Source organism: Styela clava, chromosome 2, assembly GCF_964204865.1.
Source record: "Styela clava chromosome 2, kaStyClav1.hap1.2, whole genome shotgun sequence".
In the NCBI taxonomy this organism is placed as follows: Eukaryota; Metazoa; Chordata; class Ascidiacea; order Stolidobranchia; family Styelidae; genus Styela; species Styela clava.
Window position 1 is genome coordinate 21,832,461 of NC_135251.1, and position 20,764 is coordinate 21,853,224.

General features: G+C 35.7%; 2 protein-coding genes and 1 long non-coding RNA gene across 3 annotated transcripts; 2 read left to right on the forward strand and 1 right to left on the reverse strand.

Annotated features, from left to right (window-relative positions):
- Positions 1-1,326: 1,326 nt before the first annotated feature.
- Positions 1,327-2,940, reverse strand: LOC144417745 (uncharacterized). Its single transcript, XR_013473382.1, has 2 exons — positions 2,622-2,940; positions 1,327-2,336 (listed from the first exon to the last, which is right to left on the reverse strand). It is a non-coding gene; the product is annotated as an uncharacterized LOC144417745 (long non-coding RNA).
- A 12,775-nt stretch (positions 2,941-15,715) lies between these two features.
- On the forward strand, positions 15,716-18,305 carry LOC120335556 (glucosamine-6-phosphate deaminase 2-like). Its single transcript, XM_078109758.1, has one exon. It carries the CDS (start codon positions 17,193-17,195, stop codon positions 18,009-18,011), a length of 819 nt encoding a protein of 272 aa, XP_077965884.1. The 5' UTR covers positions 15,716-17,192; the 3' UTR covers positions 18,012-18,305.
- A 1,012-nt stretch (positions 18,306-19,317) lies between these two features.
- Positions 19,318-20,747, forward strand: LOC120335555 (DAZ-associated protein 1-like). The gene has a single exon (XM_039403082.2). The coding sequence runs from the start codon at positions 19,598-19,600 to the stop codon at positions 20,549-20,551; it is 954 nt and encodes a 317-aa protein (XP_039259016.2). The 5' UTR covers positions 19,318-19,597; the 3' UTR covers positions 20,552-20,747.
- The last annotated feature ends 17 nt before the right edge of the window (positions 20,748-20,764 follow it).

Here is a 20,764-nt window from a genome sequence, read left to right on the forward strand (position 1 = left end):
TATCCTGCATTTATAAGTATGTCAAAAGCAGATTAGAAGAATAATCTCATCCCAACAAAAGCGAGATAATGCTATTAGGCTAGATATCATCGAGATCTGTCATTGTGGCTTTCTGTCTGTCTGTAGATGCAGACCCTACATAAAGTATGCACATTTCAGCATTTAGTAAGTTGACGGTATACCCCACATAAAGTATGCACATTTAATGAGTTGACGTTGTTCTATGACTATTAATATTAGTCCATCTGCATTTAAATATTCAATTACCAATTAAGCACAATAACACATGCTAATTACGGAATTACTCGATGATATCGCAACTTACATAAAACAGCACACCCTACCCATTCTTGATTGATGCGTTATTTCATTTATTCAGCTCACGCAAAAACGTGCAAACACACTCATGGCGTACATCCTGTGGCCTACTCTTTTCAATACAATGACTGTACCGCCCAAACGCGCGTTAGTTGCTGCTTGCTTCCTGTGCTATAGGCCGCGAGCCGAGGCCCTGAAAAACGCCTAGAAAGTGAGTTTCGTAGCGCACATCAGGTAACTACCTGAAAATGATTTTAAAATGTTCCTTAAAAATTTAGTAACAAATATTGCCTTGTTCCCACTTCCAAAAGTTGCACGTTTTACGGAAAAGACGCTTTTACTACAAGAAATATGTGCTACGATCTGTCCTATATTCTCTACATTTTCGGCACTGAACAATGACTTCTGCATGACGTAACAATTGAATTAAACCAGCTGTTAGCGAGCGGATGAATATTAGTTATTTCTGCTCGACCTTGCGCTGAGTTGGGCAGGCTTTCCATAGCCCTGTTTAGTTATTATTAGTTAAGTTATGCTAAGACGTTGTTGAAAAATGTATAAGTAAATTATTAAACACTTGTAGATCCTTACCACGGATATGGGCCGTGAGACGAAACCATGAAAACGCCCAGAAAATGAGTTTCGTAGCGCACATCTGGTAACTTAATAAATTCTTCAGTTTTGTGTGAAAACGAACATAATGAACGCATTACAGCTTGTTCCACAATCCTGGTGCGAAATTGAATATAAGAGGTTCCCGGAAATTCAATAACCATAAGTTTACAACGCATACATAAGAACTATACAATTCGAGAGCCCTACAGCACACTAACACAAATGTATTCCTGTAATGTTTTGCCTGACCAAAATCGGACTTCCTCAGTCAATCATAATTTATTAGGTAGATTACGAAAAATATGGCATACACGTAACCAACAACAAAAAATACTTTAATTGTGTGACAGGAGTCGGGAGTGACCTCGAAAGCAGCGACACCAACAACGTTGATTCACATTTGAGAATAAATTTTATGTAATAACCACAAGCAGTTTACAACAAGAACAGCATAAAAAGCTACATCCATTTTATAGAAGCTATCAAGTATCAAACGTATTTATTTTTAAGCAATGAAGTCACAAATTAACATCGTGAGCACGAAAACACAAATAAATCAGTTATTTCTCACTTAGAAATTTACCGCAAAAGTCAAGAAAATTAAATGAATGTACAATATGTACATAACATAGTGAACAGAAATATTACAATTTACAATTAATCTTTTTTAGTTTATGTGGTTATGTATTTGAACAAAGGCAATAATATTTCTAGAAACAGGACTACGACACTAACAAATGTCCGAAAAAAAAAAATGTATGATACTTATTAAATCAACTGTAATATCTAATTCACTTTCTTCTGAATTGTTTTCAAAATCCACTATCTCAAAAATCGACTTTTCCTCTATAGGTGTACTGTGATTTCTGCAGTCAATACAAAAACAAAAATCTGTGCAATTTAAGTTGATTTTGGCACACTTTCATAAATTATTTTGACTATTTTTCTTTGCAGTTTGCCAACTCAAGAACTGATTTGAGGGCCACATGCTTCTTCAGTGAATCATTGTTGGGTGAAGAGTATAATCCTTATGTTTGACAGTGTTAAATAGACGTGCCCTGGTATCATTTACATTCTTCATATCCTCTTCAAATTCCTCAGCTTTATTTATTAATACCTCGTTAACCTCGAAAGATCTTCATAGTCGAGGGAAAAAAATGAATTGAAAATCTCAATGAAGTCTCCAACATGAATTTGATGGGCAGTTCCAATTGCAGAAAAGTGCTAAAGTATTTCAATATGAATAGCCCATCTAAGCTGTTTGCAACTATTATGATTCTCATATACCTTTAAGCTTCAAGACTTCTTGTTTAATCCATTTTATAGCACTGATAGCAGCAGGGATCAGAGCCTGCGTTAGGTCGGATTGGTGGAACATTGCGTTTTCTTTTGTAGTACAGTATCTAAAATAAGGAAGAAAATAATATTTGGAGCAGCATGATTTTAAAAATACCCCTAAATACTAACTAATACCTTGAATACATAATGCATTTTATCTGATGTACTAAATGAGCGTATATATGCTCATTGCATGTTCTACAGTCCAGCAGTGTTTGCATACCATTACTAGACTATATCTACACTAAATTTTGATATATCACAGTCTGAAATGTCCTATGACAGTATGAGTATGGACTATAGACTATATTTTGAAACATCAACTGTTTGTCTACAACTTCATTTCTCACCTCTCAATCATTTCCAATGCTACCTTTCTTTCCACTCCGGCATAACTTATCATTGCTTCCCAGGTTCTTGTCGACTCTATGAATTTAGATTTAGACCAACCGACATTAGTAAAATTGATTAATTTCTTCTCTTTCACACAACCGTGCATTACAGAAACAGCCATTCATTTCTATTTCCAAATATGCTGTGGCCTATATAGTAGTATAAGTCTGCTGAATAGTCAAGAAGAGTCATTAAATTAATCATAAACATTTCATGCAAGCCAGAAAATATCGTTGTTTGTGACATATTATTCTAGGTCTACCCTTCCTTGGAGTTACCGCACCGTACCGTACCTATTTAACAACGTCTTATGAGCTAGTGCTCAACTAAAATTGCTATTTATGGCAAGGATATACAAGTGTTTAATATCTTACCTATACTTTTCAACACCTCCTTAGAATAACCGGACTAATATTACCGGTAACTGAAAAAAACTATGGAAAGGCTACTCAACGCAAAAGCGAGCAGTTGAGTACATCTGATATTCATCCGACCACTGGGGATCCACCTACAGCTGACTAACTTGACTGTTACGTCGTGCAGAAGTCTGCGTTCATTGGCCCATGATACCGGAAAAGCAGAGAAAATAGGACAGATGGTAACACATATTTATTGTAGTAAAAGCGTCTTTTCTGTAAAACGTGCAACTTTTGGAAGTGGGAACAAGGCAATATTTGTTACTAAATTTCTAAGGAACATTTTAAAATCATTTTCAGGTAGTTACCTGATGTGCGCTACGAAACTGAAAGATAAATGGCCTCGGCTCGCGGCCTACTAGGAATGTAGTAATCTAATAGAGCTGAAAGTAAATGTGTTTGAGAAATATCATTACACAACCACCAAGGCCATATGTAGTCCTCACAATGAAAATAATGACATAAAGTAAACCAGTTAACCGCAGGCTCACCAATTTTTCTGGAGATGCAACATTTGCGTTGAATGATATTATCGCGCTGCGACAGCAGGCCGTTTCTCTATGTCACGTCGTAAACACATAAGTCATAAATCTTCAGATGTTGGAACGTGAATATAAAACAATCTTTGTTTACAGCGGACATGTCAGCGAAGTGTGCAAGACCACAATGACGTAATATTACGTTATACAGAGCAAAATAAACATCCATTCGAAATTACATCAATATGTTATTCAAAACTAATCAGACAAACGACAGACAATGTTCCGTAAAACGCAATGAAGCCGGCACAAATCGTCATCCATGGATTATTACACAAACAAGCATGGGTTATCTTTCTATTTCCAGACTGCACGGGAATCTATTGTAACATTGTAACCAGTGAAATCGTTAACTACCATTAAACTGTACCAGAGATGTGAAATCGTTAGACAGCCTTCACGAATAAATTCGACGATTGCGAGCGTAACAGGAAGCCATATTGGTGCTATCGTCTGACGAACATTACTCATTTCCCCAGGCGACTATTTTCTACTATAATATAATAATACTCCGACGCAGTAAGACACAATTTAAAGACAAATGTATTAACAGACGAACATTTACATAACGAAGCATTCCCGCGTTTCGTATTAGAACGGGAGCGTCAGAAATCGAGAACTATCAATCCAATGACTACCATTATAATTATCGCACATTCAGTAGGCATAAAATATATGCGAAATAAGTAGGCCAACCGCCTAACCGGAAATGACTAAGTTTCCAAATATATCGGACATATATTACCACACAAAGTAAGCGTTCTTCGCCAGATTCTGAACGAAACCATAATATGTCATATATCGTACAAGCCCTGCTAGTAACACAACAAGTGTAAATTCTAATTTCAAAAAGATAGAGAAAATCACTTTCTCAATATTATACGTTCTTTTGGGGGCATATATGGTCTTCGAAGATGTTTAAACACATGCAAATAATCACTTACACAATCGCATTTGCGTACAAGGTACATTACAATTAATTCTAATTTCACTGAGCTGGATTTAAAATTTGTGATGAGACGGATGTAATATAAAGCATTATATACATATATATCCTCAGCGGTATTACAGGTACACGGCCATTAGTAGTTCATGATTGATCAATGTAGTAAATCATTCCTTTTCGTCGGATTACCTATCGCAGTCTACTTCGAACTGGGATTACATTTAATTGAAGTTATAACTTGTAGCTGAGTCGGTGGCGTAACCGTTGCGTATGACGATGTCTAATCAATAAGTTACACACATTACACGCTAATACATCGAATATTATTATGAAGACTGTATATTATCACGGGCATGTAACAGACCAGCATGCGATGTGTTACCGAAATAGAACAATTAGCTTGACGTATAGGCTTAAACGAATCATTTCTGAGAAAAGGCGATGTGAAACAAATATACAACCAAATTACGTAGGTCTATCAAAACATTTCGACCCAATTTTTTTTAACAAGGACATATGTATATATGGGTTCCATTACATTTGAACCCACGTACATTTGAACCCATGACAATTGCACCTGTATGCTATTGCACCTATGGAATTTTTTTGTTTCACGGATAGTTAAACCCATACTAACCCTAACCCATGGCTTTTGGCACCCGCATATAGATTGAACCCGTGGATATACGCATGGGTTCAAATGTACATGGGTTCAAATGTACGGTCACCGTATATATGTACTATTGTGCATAGTGCCATTATAAAAATGATTGCTTGTTTCGTTGTGAAATTGACAATTCCCCAAAAAATGAGGAAATATAAGTCTCGTGAATTGTTGTTTTAGGGAACTTGATATTAAATAGTTGTGACAGATATTAAATAGTTGTATTAACTATATTCACCACCTGCTGTAGTAGTCGGCGAACTTGTCGGCACAGAAAAGTTTTAGATTTAAAAGAAGCACCACTACATTTGAACGTGACCGTGAGTTGAATCGAATGAGAAATGCTAACATTAGCCTCCCGAATTTTTAATATTTTATAAATATATATGCATATTGCATATATTTGAAAATAAACGGCGTTTTCTAAGGCTATGTTCGAAAATAAACACCATGGGCCACACTACACTTCAACTCAGTCCCGATGACAAATTGGCAGACCCCGGTCATCTTTGGCGTGGATGAGAACAAGTGGAATATATATATCGGTTGCCGACAAGCAATGTGAAAACCAAATATTCAATTTACATTACGGTAAAGTCGCGGTAGCAAAATATATATAATTATTCAGATAAAGAAAAGATAATTGCGTGGTCGATTACCATAACACAATTACGCATCAGAGATGTGTGTGTACACTTGTATATATATTAAAAAAAAACTGTCTGAAAGCAACAACTAGCGACCGGGGTACGAAAACGCGGACAACACTTTCAACTACAAATAGGTGAACCACTGCTTTTTACAAATATTCTGCTAAACGTGTATTATTTAAAAAAAATCAGCACCGCACACATGTCGTAACCTGACGATTGTAGCAGAAAAAAATGAATGAAATGCAACCCATGCGCCTGGAACTAGATGAAAAAATCATCGTTGGCTTCACACACAATGTTTATCTAAGCTAATATAATACCACATTAGCCATGTTTTAATAATACATACAGGCTGTTACAACCACCGCGATAAGACATCAACGCAATACTGCGTGCTTGTCTCAAACGTTACTTATTCACTTCCGCAAACTCATAACCTGGTACTAGATAGAACCAAGACACAAGTGAAACACCGATTTTCAAGAACCTGACTTACTTTAAATGTCACAAAAATAGCGCAGCAATCACACGCTTGTTATACATTCTTCCAATTTCCGGATCGATTACGTGGCGCGGTATACATACAATGAGCAAATGAATTTTGTGAAAACAGAAGTCGGAAATAAGGGGGCTAAGATTGTAAAGGCCAAAGCAACATAGTTTATACGTGAAAATATTTATAATTTTTTCTCAATCCTGACTCTCAATCTATAGATTATTTTTGCAACGTCCCGTGCGTGCTAAATTCGCCAGATTGTAGTCGTTGAAAAACTTCTTTTCGTTCTTAATTCAATATAAAAAAAATAAATAAACACAACACATCTGCAACAGTTTTCCCATTTTCAATTATTGTAATCCCATTTTGAAAAAATAGGACATTCGTTACATGCAAAGTCAATATCGCCAAACATGCAAATTTTGAACCCTCGTGACTGAATGTCGCCTAGTTTGTTAAATACAGTACGTACACCGACGTAATAAAGCAGTACGAATGCGCATACGATTGCAGCGAAACATTACGTAAAACTGTTGAGTCGCAGCCATTTGCGCGAAAACATTGGTTTGGTGACGGACTGACAGTGCTTTTTTCGAGAAAGTAGATTGGTAATTAGTAATTACAGAAGAAGAATGCATTTGCGAGATGTGCGCAAAAGGGCATACTCACAAAATCTACATTGGGTAAAATGGCTTATTTTAAGTAGATGTAGTACTCGAAAAGCATTTGACAATGTTCCTTTGAACTGGTATCAACTACTGTGCTATACGACTTACAATGAATTTATGATAGCCTTGAGTGGCTTGTGAAAATACAAACTCTTCCTCGCACTTTTACGTTCATTTAATGGATGTTTCCCGACCGTTGATTCCAGAACAATCACCCTATACTTACCATTGCAAGACTATTATAGAGACAGACTATTTAGAGAGTGTTTTCCTGAGTTAGCTATGCAAACTGGTTTATAAGTTCAAAGCCGCCATTTTTATTAAAATATCCAATCACGATACTGATTCCTCTTTTTAGTCTATTGCAGCTTTTCCGCTACTAATTTTGAAGACAAGATAACGATAAGTTATTTGATTTGCAACTAATTTTTGGAAACACAACGAAAAGTGACAATTGACACGCAAAACCACGGAAAGGGCAATGTTTACCACATAATGGAACTCCATAATTTATTCACATATATTTTCATGTAGTAATGTGCAATCAATTATTCAATTCACTGTGATAACAGAATTGCCATCTTTGTACTTGTTCTCAGCACACATGCTGTAACTCCATAATTTATCAACATATATTTTCATGTGCTACTATGGAATAAATCATTCAATTCACTGTGATAGTTGAATTGCCATCTTCGTACTTGTCCTAAGCACACATGCAGGAACTCTATAATTTATTCACATATATTTTCATGTGGTACTGTATAATGTGGGATGAATATAACTTTCACTGTGCAATTATAAAATAGATAAACTAATTTGACAATTTTTATACCAAACGTTACGCGTCACACATTGAACGAAAATATAAAGATGTTGGATAATTGTAGTTTATGTAAAGAATCCTGTCAAAATTTATTAAATAATCCATCTCCAATTTTGATTCATACATAAATAGTACTACTGTAAGATCAATTTTATATTGTTGTACTTGACGTTGCTGCAAAATTCTCATTCCAATGCTTGTTCTGTGCACTTACTATCCAATTTATGTATATCTCCATCCAATCAAATTTAAAATGAGCAAAAAAATGTTAATACTGTTATGTGTATAATCGTAAATATATACTACTACGGTATAATATTTTTAGACTTGCAAAATGAATCAACCTAAAATCTTTTTCTTTGTGTTTATTGTTGGTGGTATTCATCCCATATAGGCCTACCAAACTTCCATCCACAAAAATAAATTCAATGAATTGAAAATTTATTTGGTCAATTCTCCTATCCTGTTTCTGATCAGATTATTTCTGTATATAATGTATATAGCTTTTTTGTATATATATACCGAGAGTTCATATTGTAACAGAACCCGTTTGAATTCATTTATTCAAGTATTTGAATTGGGTGGTAACTGACTCAGATGACCGTATATGGTCGTATCGTTATTGTCTGGTTTGGTATGTTAGTCGTTGGGTTTTGTAAATTCTTGTTTTCGCCAGATGAATGGACGTTGACCAGATTTTTCACCCAGTCATATACCGAAAACTGCATTGTGTATTGTTTCATTATTATTTTTTATTATAACATCATTGTTTTCTGGTTTGACGGAAAAAATAAAATTCTTTCTCTCGCTGTCTGATCGGCCACACAAATTGTAATTGTTACGTCATCGTAAATTTATTGCTAATTGGTCTATGCAATGAGCATATATACAATGAGTGGAAACTTCCAAATATTTGCTCATTAATCCATAGTGCCCTGCATTTTTACGTCGTCCAGCTAAATGGTTCGTTGCATATGGAGAAAACATATCGCTCGCTGCAAAAATCCTTTGCTTTGCTTCGGCCGCGCCGGGTGCGAAATTGGCCGTATTGAGGCTTGGAATTTTTCAATTTGTGTTCGGTTTTGGGTTTGGTACGTTGAAAGCATACTAACTAGGAGCATATGCATATTGGGAATGCATATCTATTATGCAGAAAACGTAGCTACAGAACAGAATATGAATCAGTCGCCAAGTGGGGTGCGGTTATTGCTGTATTTATTGTATTTATTCATTGATATAACATGGGACTTACATATTTATCCAGGGAGAGAGGAAAATCGAAATCCTGAATATATATGGCGAACCACGGCCTCTCCAAATAGCTCTGTGCTCCATATGAACTCCCAGGCTGCCAGGACTTTGTGAGGTATCTGTTTACTTATTAAAAATACTGATTTTAACTATAAATTACTCTGGGATATCTTGTCATTGAAATTTAAAATTTGCCGTTTTCATGTCTTGTGAATTTACACACCCTTGTCCACGTTAAATTATGCCACTTTAAAAAACTTCAACATGTCTACTCAATAACAAAAACAAGCACATATTTATTCAGATTAACGTTTCTCAATTATTCAGTGTAATGGGTACGAATTAGGGATGGGCCGGGATCCGGACTCGGATTCGAGTCGAATCCAGGCATTTGTTGGACTCGGATTCGATTTCGAGTCCACGTCGTTTTTACTGAGTCTATAATCAATTCTGTTTTTACTGATTTACGCTTATGTTTGTACTTTTACCCCTATAAATCTCACTACATACCTTAACTAGTTGAAATTCAAGGTTAGATATTTAACAATATCACTCGTGTGTATTATAAACACTCCTAATAAAAACGACGACAGATATCCAGATAATATAACGCAAGGTAAATACTATTCATAGCATATAACAATGATGCGCCAGTCGCCTTCAAACTATCTATCCTTTTTGGTATACATGTGGTACACAATAAAATATGTGTAAGCGCAATATTTTTGAGTTTTCGATTCGCGTAAATAAATATGAAACATGCGCAGGATCAACCCAAGTGGGAATCTCATCAATACCTCTTTTAAATCGAGTTTATTACGTGCAATCCTTTCTCTAAAAAAAGGGAGCAATGGAACGCATGGAGCGTTTTAGAACGTGTACATGAACTACTAAATCGCAAGCATTGTATTGACGACGAGTGGCATCTCTCTACCATTTGCACACGCGACATAGTAAATTTAAGGTTATAAATATCTGGAATTATGGGAAAGCATTGTAGTCAAAAGCTTTTTATTTTCCTATTTGACATGTAAGAATTTCTAAACAGCCGCCCAGAATTGACGCAAGGTGGTGGGCTGGAAATCCAGTTCACAGCAAAGGCGCACATTGACCCACGTTTACGTTTGTATTATGGCAGCCGAAAAGGAAGAAAAATATATTTTTATATTGATTCAACAGCTGCGGAACCATTAGGCAAAAAATATGAGCTCCGACGTATGTTTGTGAGCGCGCGATGCTGTAGTATGGTCAAAAACGCGTTTTTCCTACTTTTACATTGTGACGTCACGGGATCGGAGGATTCGATTCGAGTCCTTGACCTATTACTTGGATTCTTCGAATCTCTGTAATGCCGGACTCTTCCCATCTCTAGTACGAATCCTTTTTTCTGCATAGCAAGGCTCAATGTATGTTTGTTTATACAGGCCTAAATGAAATCACTCAAGTTTGATGAACTTGGTTCAGCAAATAAATAAACTGCAGCCTATACGAAATTGCAGCATGTAGGGTTTATCTCTTATATTATGTAACAACAGACCCTACGTACAAAAAGTAAACACATAGAACGGCAAAATGACTTTGATTCATAACACGTCATTTGAAACAATAAACATTTAGAATAAATATGATGTGTATTATGTTTCGAGGCGCACTCAGCGAATCGTCTTCGGAAACCGCTAGCCTAGTGATTAATAGAGCCGTCATTGTTATGCAAACCGCAAATCGGGTTTCACGATCAGAATATGCATTGTTATGCAAGCGCGATCCTTCTACCGTGTTTCCCCGAATACAAGACCAAGCCTGAAGTTTAAAAAAGATTTCGATAAAAGCGCTCGCTTTTAAAAAAGACTTAGTCGATAGCGCAATCTTTTTTTTTTTGACTCAATCTCGTGGAAGTGCGTCGTTTCAATTTTGCTAGGACGTCGCAAAATTTCGTGATTCGTGAACCTTTCAAACAACCCATATCTTCTACTTTCACTGGAAAAAAGAAAGATTAAATCGATCTTACCCGTGATGTTTTTATAATAGAAAAGTTTAATTCTGGAAATTCGGTTTTCTGTAGATAAAAATTATTTGTCCTTGGTTCAAAAAGCGTTGCGCACTCCCATCTTCTTTGAGATTAATTATTTATATACAGAAGGCTTTTCTACCAAGGCCCATTAATTGCGATTTCACTGACTGTCGTTAAGTTTTGTTTGTTCGTTTATATGAAACTCATTGCGGAAAAGGTCTTTTGAAAGGTATCAATACGTATTTTCACGGGTCGTAACTTGAGCATATTTTTAAAGGGCATCACAATACGATGAAGTTCGAGAACCACTGCGTCCCAGTCGATAGCAAGAAATATTTTCTACTTTTTTTAAATGGTTAATAGTTTATATGTAGCAGTTATTTTAAATAAAAACGCGCTAATAATAAGTAAACGGAAATCGGTAGGCCTATTCGTATTTTGTATAATAAAAAATCTCATTATTCTCTATTCCAAAAATAAGCCCTAGTGTTATTTTCGGAAGAAAAATGAAGACAGTGTCTTATTTTCGGGAAAACACGGTATTATGATGATGTATTCACTCGGAATCTTGAAATCTTTGTTTCACACTATTCGTATAACAATTGTATTTCGAATTCACTGGAGTCTGAAAAAAGTACAATATATATGGTACTTTGTGTAAAATTGGTGTTCTCTTTGCGGCCCCTAAAATTCGTTTCGCGGCCCCTTTCAGTGCCGCGGCCCCTAGTTTGGGAAGCCCTGATTTAGAGTACAGTCTGTTATCAATTATGATTTTTGCCTATATATTATTTACTTTTAACGATCCTTCATATAATTTATGACGGCGTAAGGCGGGTAATAAATTAAAAACAATGCGTCGTTCACAGCGAAATTCCACAGCTACGTGCAGCTCGCCTCTGCCGGTTTTGGTGAATATATGCAAAAACACGCTCGCGTGTAGCGCCGATCGAATGCATGAAATGTGGAACTTTTACTTGAAATTTAATGTTAATAAAGTTGATTTTTTATTGTCATTCAATGATTATTTACATGCGTCGTGATTACTGGTGGACAAAATCGTATTTTTTTATTAAAATTATTCGAATAATTTAACGAATATCGGCGAAGATGTTAAAGACAACTATTAAGGAATGCATTCACAACAAAAATTAATTTTATTCTGATTTTTATCTTCTGTGTAGGATTTTTATCACAGTTACGGTCCCAATTTTGAGCGAATAATATTATCCTTACTGACCCCGGGATACGATATTTGTGAAGCTGATAGTTGACATTTTTATGTTTTAATTTGATATCGTTTCCGTGTTACTTTCGTATTAAATAATAATTAAAAAACTCCGCAAATTGTTGAGTATTCACGTAACTCAGCTTTGGTTTCAAACACTGATACTTAACACGTGAATAAATCAGCAATAATGGCATTTCTACGTGGTCAAAATATTATTTCTCCACAATATCTCGGGAAATTTGCGTAGAATACCTTATTCACATGCCTTGCTTATCTGATTCAACGTTTCTAAATTTACAAAAACGATGTTGACGTGATTTAAGCAAAATTAGAAATTGAAAAATATGATGGCGCAAAAATGAAACAAAACAAAAAAATCTCACATTCATCGTTTCTGCCTGTTGGCGATAGCCGTCGGTAAATTTTACGTAACTCATTGTAAATTTATGTTAATAAATTCTATTTTCGCCCTGTATTTGTATTAAAATAAAAGAGAATGTCCTTAAACTAGCTTATAACTCTTCTTTCATTTTGAACGCCCTAACTAAACGACGGTTACATGCGTGTTACTGAATAACAATCACGCATTCTTATTTATCATTATTAGCGCCAACTAAAAAAGATAACATGTCGTAAAGATAAAAAAGTCTGGCGGTGTTAATTGCGCTGCAGTGATAATACACAGAATAATATAGTTTTGACGGAACCATAATGCGCGACCGTAAACGACGGTGCTGCTTTTTTGTGGAAGAAGTTTCGCATAAAAAAGTTTCTCAAACGAAATGGCATTGTATTCATTGATATAAAAATGGGGTTAACATATTTACCCAGGTGGAGAGGAAAGCCGATTCCCTGCTATTCTTCGAATTTTTGTCTTCGTTTTTAATGTCAAGATATCCCAGACTGACAGAATAATTTAAAATAGGGGAGTCCTGGGGATTCGTATGGAGCACCTTATAAACTATGATTGTGAGAAGCCGTGGTTCGTCATACATTTAGGCCTTCTTTTCGCCATTGCTTTCCCCTGGATAAATATGTACCTAAATTCCATGCTATAATTAGAAATTACCGCACTTGACTTCATATTCTGTGCTATAGCTACGTTTTCTGCCTAATAGATATGCATTCCCAATAAGCATATGCTTATAGTCAGTATGCTTTCAACGTACCATACTTCGAAACCCAAAACCGAACACGAATCGAAAAATTAAAAGCCTCAATACGGCCAATTTCGCACCCGGCGCGGCCGAAGCAAAGGATTTTTGCAGCGAGCGATATGCTTTCTCCATATGCAACGAACCATTTAGCTGGACGACGTAAAAAATGCAGGGCACAATGGATTAATGAGCAAATATTTGGAAGTTTCCACTCATTGTATATATGCTCATTGGTCTATGTTATGGCAATAAACAAGGAAATCGATGCATGATGGTTAGTGCCATCTCGTAAATTAATTTAATATCCTTTTCATATTGTTAAAAATCACTGTATAAGAAGTGATGAAATGAACATTTAATTGTGGATCATACATTATGATACTCCATTTCTAATTCAAGTATTTATAAATCGTTATGAATGTTGGTAGCCACTATACAGTATTCAGTGATTGTCACTGTGTTTTTTCCATGCTTTCATTTCATAAATTAATTTACCTAATAACCTTTTTATATTGTTGAAATTCATTTTGTAACAAATGAACAGCATATATAATTGGGGGCCATACATTAATATTCTAGTTCTATTTCAAGTACCCTTGGTGTGAATGTTGTTAGCCTCTTTGTAAATTAATTTATTAACCTATTTACATGTTAAACTAATTATATAATAAGTGATGAACTGCATTATCAATAGCATATTTAATTGTGAATCATACATTGATACTCCATTTCTAATTCATATTTTTATAAATCTTTATGAATGTTGGTAGCCACCATACAGTATTCAGTGATTGTCACTGTGTTTATCCATGCTTTCATTCCGTAAATTAATTTACCTAATAACCTTTTTATATTGTTAAGATTCATTTTGTAACAAATGAACTGCATATATAATTGTGGGCCATACATTAATATTCTAGTTCTCTTTCAAGTACGCTTGGTATGAATATTTGTAAATGTTGTTAGCCTCTTTGTAAATTAATTAATTTATTAACCTATTTACATGTTAAACTAATTATATAATAAGTGATGAACTGCATTATCAATAGCATATTTAATTGTGGATAATACATTGATACTTCATTTCTAATTCATATCTTTAAAAATCTTTATGAATGTTGGTAGCCACCATACAGTATTCAGTGATTGTCACTGTGTTTTTCCATGCTTTCATTTTGTAAATTAATTTACCTAATAACCTTTTTATATTGTTAAACTCATTGTGTAACAAGTGAGCTGTATATTTAATTGTGGATAATACATAAATATTCGAATCCTTATTCAAGTATGTATAAATACTTATGAATGCTGGTAGCAATTAAACAATATTCATCGATTGTTATTATTTTTCCCCTGCTTCTTCATGTGAACTAATTAAGGTGCCAAAAGGAGTCAAATGATACTTTTACGTCATGCACTCCATTACTGAATCTGTGATGATATTATTATTTTCTTGTCCCTATCTTTCAATTTTTGATCTCGGTCTGTGTCCAATAAAAAAAAAGCTTTTTTTAAATCTTTGACTGTTTTAATTCTTTCATTGGACATGATCGGTTACATCGGTACATGACCTCTCAAAATCCTAAATTGCCCTTTGATAACTTAAATAATAATAACTTTAAATTGCCGACTCATTCACTCATTTCTTTATCTTATATATATTTTATTTAATCCCATTTGCATTTACCCATGGTACTATATTATGCCATGATAACCTTATATACAGCATTTACAAAAGGGTCGGGAGCCTAGATGACCTTAACCGGTCCTGCACACTGACCCGCACAAAACAATAATCAATCGCTGTTTATTACTGATGAAATATTTTCTTCATTATATTATTATCTATTATTGTTTATATTAGTGTTGATTTTGTTTTTGTGGCAATAAATCTCACTCTCTCTCTCATTTGTGCCGTAATGATTCCCACTAGTGGCGAAATTGGAAAAGCTTAGTTGACATAATCTATCAGTTTCAAAGGCATGGTTCGGCTTATCGCGGTGCGGTCCGATAACCAAACCACGGTATACGGTACCGGTATAACTGTATGCCGGTAATTTGTTGCCTCAGTCGATTTTCGCAACTTTATTTTTAAATCTATGCCGACGCTCTCGAAATGTATTCCGTTGGGTTCTGTTTCGAAACCTTCGTTCGCTCATGGGGCAGTAGGCCTATAGCAACTAACCCCCAAATGTACCCCATTTCATGTTGAAATCATCATGACAAAGTTAATTTTTCCCAAAATTCGAACAAAGACTTTCGTAGGAATCAAATTACACCAGGTTTAAGAACATAACAGGTTCCACCCAGTCATTATCAAATTAAAATTGATATTCCTAAGACCTTTGGCACTGATTGAAATAATTATATCTAAGTTCCCATCCGTACGATGTACCTAATTACCCTTATTGAGATAATAGGAGTTTCCGTTTATAACGTGAATCACGAGCTCACGTTTACAGCATTTAATTGGATTTATGATCAACGTATAAATACGACTCCGATATCTTTCGATAGGAGGAGAGAAGACGATGTAAACCATTCTAAGCTAGTCTGGATAAATGTTATAAGATTTATATTCTGTGTGTTGTGGAAATTTACGAATAAAAACATATAGAGATTTTTAACGCATCTTCATTCGCGTGGGCGTTGAAGCTGAAGGGTGAACGAGTGACTTACAAGTTCTGAGACAATATACGAAATAGCAATATACGGTAACATCACATTCATTTAACAACCATTTATGCTATAAATGGTGACAAAACCGACTTGAATTAACCTTCTGAAACGGACCAGATCAACGGGCAACAATCAGGACAGGCAACAATTTGACGGAATCAACCAAAAAGCTGACCAAGCGAAAGATTTCAACAATTGCCGAAAAACCGTCTCTACAAAACGTGCGAAAATCAAATTCGACCAACTTACGAACGTCGGGGAGATTCAAATTGCCTGGAACAACGATTGAAGTAGCAAATTGCTGACAAGCCGAAATAATCAAAAACATTATGAAAAGACAATAATCTCAATTGAAAACAGTTGAACTATGGTAACGGACTCTGGAAACGTTAAAATCATGAATATGGACTGTATTGAACATCGATCGAAATGAACTTTTTTAGAAAATGATATATGTTCGAGGTGAAAAACCTAATCAAAAAACGAACTGTTGAAAACAATGACTGAGACAATCTACAAATTAGCAATATACGGTAACATCCCATTCATCTAACAATCATTTATGCTATAGGCCTAGTTAGAGTGAATGCATGAATGGTAGACTAGGTATCGTACCGTAAATATTTATGAGTAAAACAGGGTTAGGTACACATAGGCCTACTAAGAAGTAATATGAACTCGCCTTTGATCAAAGTCGCTGCTTGTCTATACTGGCGAGTGGCGACCATTGAAATCCGGAAATGCTCACTGAACTACTAAAACTTCATTTTCAGATTTTGCTTTTGAATTCTGGGATTTCGATTCTATCCGTTTTTCTTAAAAACAATGTCTTTACCAATAGTTCTGTAGTTACAGAGTTAGCTCACAATGAACTCAGGTCTAGTCACAAAGTGAGAATTGTTTTTGTTATAAAATTGTATTTTTTCGTTTGTTATACAGTTATAAAAGAAGTTTCACAATACAGCAATACTGCAAAACTAATTTACCAATAATCATGAGATTAGTTATTCTTGATGATTATGACAAGGCGAGTGAATGGGCAGCGAAATATGTACGCAATCGAATATTGAAATTCAAGCCTGGTCCAGATAATTTTTTTGTGCTGGGATTACCCACCGGAAGCACACCTTTGGGCACATACCGAAAGTTGATAGAGTTTCACAAAAATGGGGAGTTGTCATTCAGATACGTTAAAACCTTCAATATGGATGAATATGTTGGAATGCCTCGAGAACATCCAGAAAGTTATCATTCATTTATGTGGGATAACTTTTTTAAACACATTGATATTGACCCTGCTAATGCCCATATTTTGGATGGAAATGCACCAGATTTGGTAAAAGAGTGTGATGCATTCGAAAGGAAAATATTAGATGCCGGTGGTATTGAGCTGTTTCTTGGTGGAATTGGTCCAGATGGTCACATTGCTTTCAATGAGCCTGGTTCAAGTTTAATATCCAGGACACGTGTGAAAACTCTTGCCCATGACACCATTTTAGCAAATGCCAGGTTCTTTGATGGAGATTTAACGCAGGTTCCCACTCAAGCTTTAACTGTTGGAGTTGGAACAGTGATGGATGCTAAAGAAGTGATGATCATGATTACTGGAGCTCATAAAGCATATGCTCTTCATAAGGCAATTGAGGGAGGCGTGAATCACATGTGGACGGTGTCTGCGTTTCAGCAGCACCGACAAACAATCTTTGTATGCGATGAAGATGCAACTTTGGAGCTCAAAGTCAAAACTGTAAAATACTTCAAAGGCTTGATGAACTTACACAATAAGCTTGTTGAAACTTATATAGATGAATAATCACAATCTAGTATCTACATATCAGGGTTGTGGAATCAGGAGAGATCTATAATCAACTATGAATTTGGGTTAACAGAAACTTTTGACTTCAGATCGTAAAAAATATTAAAAAAAAAATTCGCAAGTGCGAGCCTCTTTTGATACCTTTTGAGACTTTTTTATCGTCATTGACAGTATATTATTTCAACTCCATATTGACACATGCCAAACTCAAAGACTTCTTGCTCCACAGCCTTTGTATTTGCTACCCCATAATTATGTGCAATAAATTCATTCATGCTGTAAAACTGCCCCACATCTAGGGCTGTCCAAAATCGAATAATTTTTTGATTCGAATCGAATCGAATATTTTCGCCGAATCGAACCGAATAATCGAATATTATTGCACAATAGTAAATCTGTCTCTTTTATACAATAAACGCCTGCCCTTCGATGTTGTGGTAACGTATGTGCAGTTACATCAAAGGAGATCACACGCTTGTATGAACTGGTCAAAAAAATTGGAGACTTCCAAAATTTGGGTCTCGAAAACTGTTGAGTGTTAAGAGTAAAAATTGCACTATTCAAAAATTGCAATCTCAATTTTGATGGATTCAGTTTTAGTAGGACACATAAAGCCTGTAGATGCTATTTTAATCCTATTCACTAGTCTTCATGTTTTTTTGTGTAAATTTCAGCAAAATAATAACAACCATCAATATAGATAAAACTGTTGCTTGCTAAAACAGTGCAATTATTTGTCTTGGTATATAGATGGATAATACAGTAATGCCATCATGAGAAATTACAAATTCCATTTAAAGAAGGTATTGCCATCATAAGGATCCCAAAACACCTGTTTCAGCTTTGAGTTGCCTGTACCATGTTCCTATGATAACTAACTTAACAGCTTCAAATCGATTCTATTTATAGAACTATCGTTTTCTAAATTGTCTCCTTTTTCTCCTTGTTCTCTCTCAAAAACGTCACGATCGGCTATACCTTGTTATGATGACCACGCATGAAATGGCTAATCATGTGCCACCGGGCGGGCATTAGTAATGACATGTTTATCACAAAATGAAGGCGAGAGAAATATCGGGAAACCAATTAAGCCGGGAGCGAGAGTGGTCTGAGCTCGGAGCGCCGCCGCTTGCCCGATGAAAAACATCCCGTAAAGGTGGTTTCCGCTTTATGTACCGGTACCTAATTTTAGCGATTCGAAAATTAGCCGAAAAACGATTCGAATAATTTGCGATTCGATTCGATTTCGAATATTTGGTTCGCTTGGACAGCCCTACCCACATCATATGAGCATGTTGTCCTCGTATATTGCATTTTTACATTAACCAATATTGCTGCTGTATCAGATTGCAATTTTTCATGGCGAGGAATTCGTTTATTTGATAAAAATATATGTGCATTTGCCTCGTATTTACAGTTATTTGCTTGAACTTATATTATTCAAAGTGATCTTGCCATTGTGACTTGTTATATTTTCACTTTTTCCAATTTTGATTATCATACTTTTTTCTCTATAGATTTACATAATATAGAATGATATATTGAATTACTCAACTGGGTTAATTTTCTAACTAACTAGCATTATGCCTGCCGATGATGAACAAGAAGAAGGAAAGATATTTGTTGGGGCTCTGGCTGGAGAAACAAACGAAGAAGGATTGCAACGTTATTTCAGTAAATATGGTGAAGTTATCAACACAGTTGTAATGATGGACAAAGTGACACTCAGATCTCGTGGATTCGGTTTCGTCACCTTTCGTGATCCAGCATGTGTACAAGCTGTTCTTGGCAGTCGACCTCATTTTTTAGACAATAAAAAAGTAGATCCAAAGCCATGTACACCGAAAGCAATTCAGCTTGCAAAACGCAATGCTTTAATTCATCATGTGCAGACACACAAGATATTTTTGGGCGGTCTTGCTAAAGATGCAACAGAAGATGATGTAAGACAATATTTTCATAAATTTGGTGAAGTTACGGATGTTGAACTCATTATTGATGAAGTCGATAAAAAGCACAAAGGTTTTGGGTTTGTTACTTTTCAGGAAGCAAGCGCAGTTGATGAAATTGTCCGCATACACTTTCATGAAATTAAGGGCCGAAGAGCCGAGGCAAAAAGAAAGCAGCCTCGTGATAAGATACTCACAGGCACTGTTCGACCTCCACATAAACAAAACAACATGCCACCACGTGATAAACGTGATTACGCAGACGCATACCCCCCTCCACCTCCTGATGCCATGGCAAGATATGGCTACGGCTATGGCCCGCCAGTGCCACAAGGTCCGTCAGGGGGTTGGATGCCAGGGCCTCCTGCTCCCGGCCCACCACAATCAATGAACAATTCATATTATGGATACTCCTATGGACCTGCACCATCAAGGGGTGGCAACGGAAATGAACCATATGAAGAACGTAGACAACAATGGCCATCTTCTTATGGGCCTGCAAAAGCTGGATCGTATGGGTATGATCAAGTAGGAAATGGCTATGATCGGAAGCAGGGTGGTCAAGGCTACCATCCATACAGGAGATGATTTTCCAGAAATGCAATAACAGTAGTATTGTTTGGAATGCCTGGTGGCATTTTTCTGCTTAAATGTCTCAGAGACACGGGGAAGATCATTGTCAGGGGGCAAGTTGCGACATCCCATCATGTGGATGGTCTTTTTTTATTTGTTGTATAAAACCTTCTGGATACCTTTCGCGTTAATAAAAAACCTTTTCACAATATTGAGTCATTTTTGCAT